At 38.1% G+C, this 9429-nt stretch overlaps 1 protein-coding gene across 4 annotated transcripts in view; it reads right to left on the bottom strand.

The window, feature by feature from the left end:
- Window positions 1-2009: 2009 nt before the first annotated feature.
- LOC126988710 (diacylglycerol kinase epsilon-like) overlaps window positions 2010-9429 on the bottom strand; it is a 33896-nt gene continuing 26476 nt past the window's right edge. For 3 of the 4 annotated variants that reach the window (XM_050847068.1, XM_050847067.1, XM_050847069.1), the window contains exon 11: window positions 2010-8709. In XM_050847068.1, coding sequence (XP_050703025.1) covers window positions 8590-8709 — 120 coding nt within the window. In that variant the 3' untranslated portion in view covers window positions 2010-8589. The remainder of the gene's footprint in view (window positions 8710-9429) is intronic. The other variant, XM_050847070.1, reaches the window with a different exon arrangement.

Here is a 9429-nt window from a genome sequence, read left to right as displayed (position 1 = left end):
TCCAGCTCTGTCTTTAACCCGGTATCAGCGACGGGCCAGATTTGTGGCTCTACCGTGTAGCAGTGACGGGCCAAATTTGTGCCATGATATAAACCCCCAAAATAGATGATACATAATCTGATCATTAATGCTTTGATATATATAATGAAATGGTTTGTGTGAGGGGTGATTTTTTCTCATTTTTCTCGCTTGGAGGGACCATTAAGAAACATGATCCCTGCTGCTACTGGGTTAATTCCTGAGCACTGTACATAAATATCATCTCCAAAGAAAGGATGCTAACAACACTTTCTTCCCAGGGAGGGAGATTATTAGGGTTTTCTTTACCTTAGCAGGAACATTAGGTTTTGTTTATACCTGCCATTAGTCCTTTTATATAACCTTGAGCCTTGTTTCTTGAAGGCTCTACTATCTTGTCATTGTGTGCCAGCCAGATTTGAGTTTTTTTTGCACCTTCTGTAATAATTTTAGGGTGTATTGCAATCTCTCACTTCAGGAATATGGTAAGTAGCGGATTGTGCAGTGATGTGCAACGAAGGTATTGCTGCTAAACACGAACACCCAGCTCTTGTGGTGGAAGTGGAATGTGACCAGCCAGTCATTATTTATAGTTGCAATGATTTGAACCGTTAATTTCTCATGATTTTTATTAATTTTATATCAGTTTAAACATTAAAGGTATTGCAATAATTATAAAAAGGTTGATTTTGTTGATTTATATTTAGATACTATGCTTGTGAAAAGAAGGAATCCATAATTCCATAATTTTTGAGATATTTCATATAGTTTTCCTTTTTATATTTTTTCCTATAAATATTGAGGATATTTTTGTACCTACCCAAATATTTTATAACTCATTTTATCTTGTTTATTAGCTAATCCAACTTGAGTTATATTAAGATTATGCCGAGTAGTATGAGTGTCTGCATCTGATGATACAGAAACTTGTGTCTCGTCATCCACTAGGTACTAAAAATTGGAAATTGCTACGGATGTGATGTGTATTGTCAACCTGAAGAGCCAGATGATGGAGGAACATTTTGAGATCAACAAAATTACACCCCTGCTTAAATTTTTTTTATGAAAATATTTTTTTAAAAGCGTCCGAATCATCAGCACTCTCCCCTACATCTTTGTGTCATTTTGACATGTTCTGTTTCTCAATTTTCCTCATGACCTCTTAGCTCTGCCTTCACTAAACCCTTTTCAGTAATAGTTCTTTATTATCTGATTCAGATTACTCTATGTCATTTATGAGTTAATATAATGTAATTAGGTAACTCTCTCTCTGTGTTAACATCTGCATTTCTTTTAATATTTCTTCATAAGTTAAGTTCCCCAGACCTGGTACCATCTTGGTGGCTCTTTGTACTTTCTCCATTTTTTTTCACATGCTTTTTCTCGACCACACAACCTCGGCATATTCTAGTTTTAGGCTAATCATTGTGGTTATCATCGTCATTATATCTTTATCCAGGTAGTGAAGTGCCATTTTTATATTCCTTAGCATGTATGTATCTCCAAATATGATGTTTACATTCTTTTCTGGTGACAAGTCATCCTGAATTACCACCTCTAGGGCTTTTTCCTCTTTTCCTCACCATATATGATCTCCCATTTTATAAGTGTATATTGGTCTCATTTCAGTTGTCCCCATTTGTAGAACATTGCATTTTTTTGCATTAAACTCCATTTCCCATGTTTTACTCCATTCATATATCTTTTTGATGTCCTTGTGTAACTCAATCCTTTTTTTTATTTTTCCTTAACCCGGTAGCAGCGGGGATCATGTTTCTCAATGGTCCATCTAAGCGAGAAAAATGAGAAAAAATTTGAAATGAACTCACAACAAAATATTGGTTTATTTCCTTTTCTTTATTCTGGAATCATTGCAACTCCAAAGAGTGGTTAGGAGTTGTGAAAGTGTTTATTTAATTTCTGTTGTAGTCTGTAATAACCTCAACTATCTGCAAGGCATGTTAGTTGGGATCATGAAATAAAAGACACAGTAACTAAAAAAGAAATATATTCAAACTACAGCTCTGCAGTAGATGTAAACCTACTGGAGTCTCAAGAGATTAAAATTTTCATTTCTATAGGAAATGGGTAAAAGCACATCATGAAACAAGCACATTACAAAAGTCTTTGGTTTGTAAGTACATATTTAAAATCATTTGAACATTACAATGCTATCCTAGGATTATTTTCAATCAATCACAAAATCTTGAGTGGAACAGCATATATATGACACTACCTATCTGACCATTACATGATCTATGAACACTTTGTCACTGGTGTGTAGACATATTTACTAATTCAGAGTTATATACAGAAAATTTGACCTCAATCTTGCAATCAAAGACCTCAGAAAAAACACATCCTATTTATTATTGGAGCCCACAATAAAGACCTTGGGTTCACAAATAACTCCTACAACATCATGATCACAGTATACCATTCACACACAGGTGCCATACACCATAAGAATGTTTGCCACACTCTTCTGGCCTGAGGCCCTCTGAGGGAAGAGACTAGACTGTAGGTCGAGGTAGGGTGGACTAGCAAAATTAGACAAAAAACTTGAAAATCTGGCAATTGTCCATTCTGGCCTTTCTCTAGCTAAGTTGCGACTTGTTTTAATCTTTTGCTGCTATAAGGAAAGCCTGGCTACTCATATAATACTGTCCTTATTCATAACTGAATGCAAATTCTATCTAATTCACATTCAGTAACAATATATATTTCATCCTAACTGTCATAAAACAGCTATATCTAAAAAATGTTGCAAAAACTCTTGGAAATTAAATGGCATACCGTTACTACATGAACACTGTTAAGTATTCACCCATGCTCTTTCACACACACACACAGACACAACAAGCACGGTGATATACTAGGATGTCACCTGCTAGGCTGAGGTACGTGCCTTGCTCAGGCCGAAAAGTTTAATGCTGATATAAGTTACTGCCCCCCTGAGCATGGGAGATGGGGTTATGTGAGGTTCCAGTCATACCCATAGATTGGATCACTTGGATCATGATTGCAACTGGGTGGCAATCATGAGTCTAGCACATAATCTAACCATGGGTGAGTAACTGCCTCCATTACACACACTCTTTGCAGTTTAAACATCATACCCATTTGGGGGTCTGGAAAGGTGTAGAATTTGAACAGGTTCCACCTGCAGCCTGAGAGTGGTGACTTTAGTCCAGCAAAGATGGACTTAGTTTGGGAAACTAAATTGGTGTATGAATGCTCCAAGCTTAATTGCTAGAAATGTTTAAGAGTGAAGGATGCAAGATGTCAGAAGCCAAAGCAATAATGATGATCTTGTCAGTGCAAAGATCTTTTTGTGACAGATTACATGCAGATCTGTAGAAGGAAGGAACTACTGGGAAGAGCAAGAGTAGGAATAGAGAAATGTGGATGCATTTGACAAGGTGTGTAAAACAAGTCTAAAGTAAATTTAGGCAAGAATTAAGTTTATGACATGGCAAGGGATTTGGAAATTCATAGACAGCATAGAGTATGGCAGTGTAGATCTGGTTGGGGGGAAGAGGTGGGGTGATTGCATTTAAATACTTATAGACAGTTTGTAACATGGAGGGGGAGATATAGGATAGAGCAGTGAAGGGCAGACAGGTAATAGATGCAGTAGAGAAATTTTGAAAAGATGAAATGTGAGCGTGTAGCTAAAAAAAAGGTATTAGGAATAGTATTATCCTCCCAACTCTTGTCATAATATTATGCATCAGAGACATGGATCTGGAATGTAGCACAGTAATCACATTTACAAAAATTGGAAATTAACTACAAAAGAGGTACAGTGAGGTGTGCTAAGATGTGATGAAGAAAGCAATGAAGATGCATATGAGAGTTAATGTTTGTTTAATAGTAAAGGGAGTGGATTGTGGAGTGGTTGAATGGGTGAAGTGCTGTGCCCCAAGACAGTCTGGACATGAGAAAGGAATGAATGAGGATGACTTTGTGATGAGAGTGTATGATGACAGGACTGAAGGAGAGAGTATATAATAAAAAATGGAGACCACCAGTGAAATGGATCAAAAGAGTGAACAAGTAATGGAGTGTTGACAGGGAAGGGATTAAATGTATTGGAATGGGGAAAATTGGAGAGGTATTTGTGAGGTAGAGGGCAGAAGACCACCAGAAAGGCCAAGGAAGACATGGAGAAAGGTGGTGGAGGAAGATATGAGGAGGCTGAACATCACGGAAGAAATGGCTATGGACCGGCAACAGTGGAGGAGGTTCAGATCTCGTCCAACCCCCCCATAGGGAATAAATGGACGTTAAACGATAATGATAATATTTGCTATGGCCATCTAAGTGAGAAGTTTCCAAGAGGGGACAGAGTGTTGGAGATAAGAGATAGTAAATGGAAGGGATACGAATGTAGCTGAGAAAAGCAAGTTCAAGACAGTTATAGAAGCAAAGGAGAAAGAACTATAGCGATGGTGAAAGGAGTAGCTTAGGGAAACCTCAATTACTGGTAGTGGAAGATAGACACAAGAATGCCAAAAGATAACAACAATATATGCACCACCAGTTTACAGAGAAGCAGGGTAATAAAAAGTATGAATGACTGAAAACATAAGAACTAGACTTAATTAAGATATCACTGCAAATTAATATCAGATTTTAACCTAATGACTGATAATGTTTATAATCAACATGGTACAAAAAGGCTGATTAACCCAGTAGCTGCGGAGATCATGTTTCTAAATGAGAAAAAATCATCACTCACGCAAACCATTTCATATATCAATGCATTTGTGATCAGTTTATGCATCTTCTATTTTGGGGGTTTATATCATGGCAAAAATTTGGCCCGTCGCTGGTACACGGTAAAGCCACAAAATTGGCCCGTTGCTGCTACCGGGTTAAGGAGCAAATGGGGAAGATATGGCAGTGACTGTATAGGAACTGTATCACCAGAGAGCATATGAACACAATAAATGGAGGACAGGCATATATCATGGATGGGGACTTAGCTGTATAAATGAAGAAATGTTGAAGGAGTCACATTGTCAGTGATATGTATGAGATTGTAATATGCAGTAACCATATCTGAAAGGTACTACATCAGTGAGAGGGAAGGGAGGACATGAGGATGATGAACTTCTAACAGTATCAAGAGAGAGACCTGAGGGGTTTGGATCAGGTAAGTATGGAATCTTTTTGAGATGGAAGATAAGGCCAGTCAAAGCTGTTAGAAAAAGAAGCTGGGAACGAACATAGTGACGTTCACTGGTGAAAGGATGCTAAAGCGCTGATTTTGAAAGATCCTAAAAGGTCTATTGTGGCCAAATAAAGTAATGTAGTTGAAAGAGGGAGATGATGGGGGTGAAAAGCTCAAACTTTAGTTACAGGAAAAGCAAAGGGAGTAGATTTGGGGTGGGGAGAACTGTGCTGGAGTGGTACTTGACTTGTAGTGAAAAAGATAAATTCAAGAACATCAGATACTGGTAGTGGAAGCTACACAGGAATGTGTCACAGATAGCAACAGTGTAGTTTCATACTTGACTGGTTTGCACACAATTTTCAGTTGTCCATACTGCTACATGTGCCTGTCTAGGTATGTCAGGACTCCAACAGGGCAATGATCCAGAAAAATACATTAGAAAAGGACCTTGAGTTTTAACTCCATCACAATTTAATAGTGTTTTTTTTTTGTTAAACATGAATCTTTAAGTTTAATGTCCTTATTTTCCTTTACAAGGTTGGACGGGCTATAAGTCTCTCCCACTCTGGAGACAACACAAACACAAATGGCAGATGATGGGAATTCAAATTTAAGAGCAAAGACTGGTTGGTGCCTATTAAATATTTCAGAATTCAATTTGATGCAAACTTTTCATGAGTGAACAAAATCTTTCAGCGGAAATTGTTGGTGTGTTGGCACTGAAGTGGAAAAATATTACAAGAAAGAAAAGGAAATGGGCTGTCATGAACTTTAAAGTTGAAATATTACTTTATACTCATTTGATATTAAATTTTGTTCAATTAGTGACTTCTTTACCTAAAGCCAAAAATATATATTTTTAAATTTCTATTCTGGCTTTTTATCAAGCATGTAATTTCAGAATTTGAACTCCTCAATCATATTTGCTCAAAACTCAAGCTTTTGGTTCTTTTTCTGCAGAATGCAATAATGTAACATTTGGCTACTAGCAACTCAAGTGTAAGGACTTGACTCCCATCACAGAAAGGCTCCATATATTAACAATGTTGATTATGCATGAACATTATGCATGCAGAGAAGGTGGTCTAGACCTGATTGGACCATTAATGGTGACACCGAGTCTGGAGAAAAAAAATCAGGAAAAGTTGTCACCTCCTTGAAGAGACTGGTTTTCATTTAACAAAGGCTAAGCACACACACACACACACACACACACACACACACACACACACACACACACACACTGCCAATTTCCTACAAAATGCATAATGGAAAGGTACAGAACTAACTGTGAGAATAAGGAATGTTCCTCAAGTGTTACTGGAAGATTACAACTTGGAATGAATGACAATATACAAAGGTATATAAGTGAAAACACCATTGTCTAATATTCACACACGCACACATGCATATAAGCATGCACACCATTTTTTTTCTTTTTTTCAGTGAATAAAATGCACCTCTCTTTTAAAGGAAAAAACATTTCCAAATTTCTACCATTGTCTCCTGTAATAACCCATTTTATTTAGTGGGTGCCCATGCCCCTTATTTGCCCCTCTCATCAGATGACAGATGGACTCCAAGATTGATGTGAATAGCAACATGCTGCTAAACACACCACACCACTATCATGTTGTTCCCCAAACCACCACACTGCTCCCATGCTGCTAAACACACCACTGCTTCACTCTTCCTTACTTTTCATGTCAGTGTTGGTCAGAAGCTTTCCTCTCCTCCATTTTCTGTGCCTGCCTCCTGTGCCAGGACCAGGGCAACAGCATTTCACCTGGGGATTAAACCCGGGCCTCCCGAGACGCGAGGCAGATTCTCCAGTGTGGAGCCCAGGGCTTAAGGCCTTATAGTCTCTACCACAAATCATTACACTAGGAGTGACAAAATTAGAGCCCTGGTGGTGACACTGAGTCATGGTGTCTGTCCACACCACAGCCTAATGAGCCGGGCAGTGGACTCGGGTGGAGTGTATCGTGCCGCCAGCTTACACAGGACTCTAATGGTCTGGAGGGTAGGAATTTTTTTACCTTCAGTGTATAAGATGCAGGAGGGTTTCAAGACCCTGATTTTTTCAAAGGTGCATCTTATACACAGAAAAATCTGGTATATATAATGATAAACTATTATATAACAATTAAAACAATAATACAAATAGTTGGAAAAATCAGATCACAAACACAGAATTATATACTATGTTCACGTTATGTCCACAATGAATGCTTGTATGAATCTGGAAAACTTCCAAGTTAGAATTCATTAGAAAATTGACAAGAAAACATTTTTAAGCTGTGAATCCTGGGCGATTAAAAAAATGTTGGGTATTGCAAAATGGTCTTGTAACAGATGGTAATATGTTGTAACTTTGTCCTCCAACAAATGGGACCACTCATCCTTCATTTACTGTCATTGAAAGGTAAAGTAACCACACAATTCTTTGGTACAGAATAAGAGGGATCATGGAAAACAGGTACAAAAACTTAATTTTTGTTTTGGTGGTGAGTTCCTCTCCCATCACAGTGCTTCTGTAACAACGTCCTACTGTAGCCCAGGAGCAACAGAATAGCTCTCCCAAATCAATCTTTTCACCTATTCCTATGACTGCTAGACATGCTGAACTTTAGAATACACCATCCTGCTCCATTGGTAAACAATGCACTACAGAAGATGACCATGATATGTCAGTCTACAGCCAACACTCATGAATTGTTGACTACAAGACTTTTGCAATAGGTAACATGTTTTGACTTAGCCTGTATATAGAATACAGATGTCAGTACCTTTTTACAGTATTTGCCAGCTTATAAGGCAAATGGGGCATGTTGAACAGGGTACAGCCAGAAACATAAGTTTCTCCATTAAATAAATACTACTACTAAATGTTTACTTTTTTGTTAGGAGGCAAGTGTAACTTTCTTGCCATAAATCCTTTGCTGTTTCTTAAGGAATCTTAATCAGCTCTTACACTGGGGGCAAGTGGCAGCATATTGTAATCCTCCTCCTTTTTTCTTTTTGAGAAACTTTAAAATAGGGCTACAGGAGGGCATACTAAATTTCAGTTCAATTGTACAAGTCAGACTGAGCCCAAAAACATATAGTTGAAAGATGAACATTAAACAATGTGACTGAAAGTGCTGTCAAACATGGACAATTGGGATTATGTACAAGTTTATAAAATGACCACACATTTCTCTCCAATTTCTTTTCTCCAAAAGTGCTGTCTGTCCCTCAAGAAGTATGTTTTCTCATACACTGATCTTTGTTATCTTCCTTATCTTTAGCTGCCTGACTAATTTAATCCTCCTCTCAGCCACTTTCTGGTTCCCAGTCAACATAACCTTCTCACTTACATTTCTTACTTACTGTCATTTACTGTCCCTTCAGCTGTCCTCCCTCATGAGTACTGATGCCTGTTTGCTGTGGCTCAAAGTTATGGTTCCTGGTGTTTGCTTCCAGGGCTCCCCATCCACTTGCATGGGGGCCTCTCCTTTCAGGCACAACTGAAAAAAAGGTGCCATTTAGCAAGATATTTTTAAGTAATGCATGATCAAACCTGGGAGATTTACAAGGCACACACACACACACACACACACACACATATATATATATATATATATATATATATATATATATATATATATATATATATATATATATATATATATATATATATATATATATATATATTTGACACCCTGTTCCTTCAAGTGGGTGACCCCAGCAGAAGACTCCAGCTTTTGCTGTTCTGGCACTCCCTTTCAGAACACTCAATTCCTCCCCTACCAACTCTCTCTAATACCAAACCACTCTCTTGTTCCATTTCACTGGTCTTCCCCTGCCACCCCCTCTCTCAGTCTTGCCCTCATATAGTTACTTCACAAAGTCATCCTCATTCATTCTCACCACTGTCCAAACCATCTCTGAGCACCATGCACCACTCCACAATCCACCCACAATCTACTTCCTTTGCTGTTACACTCATATAAAACCTCTTATACATGTTATCATAACTTTCTCCAGCCCATCCTGACGCCCTGTATGTAGCTCATTACCACTGTGCATGTTAGTGACTACTGTGGTACATTCCACCTCCATGTATCAGATGCATGTGACAGTGTTGTGAGGAAAATTCTGTTTCTTATACCGTTCTTAACCCACACGCTCACACTTCATAACTTTCCAATGCACCTATTACCTGTCTGCTCTGCACTGCTCTCTCC

The sequence above is a fragment of the Eriocheir sinensis genome, chromosome 70, assembly GCF_024679095.1.
Source record: "Eriocheir sinensis breed Jianghai 21 chromosome 70, ASM2467909v1, whole genome shotgun sequence".
NCBI lineage: Eukaryota > Metazoa > Arthropoda > Malacostraca > Decapoda > Varunidae > Eriocheir > Eriocheir sinensis.
This window is presented reverse-complemented; position numbering and strand designations above follow the sequence as displayed.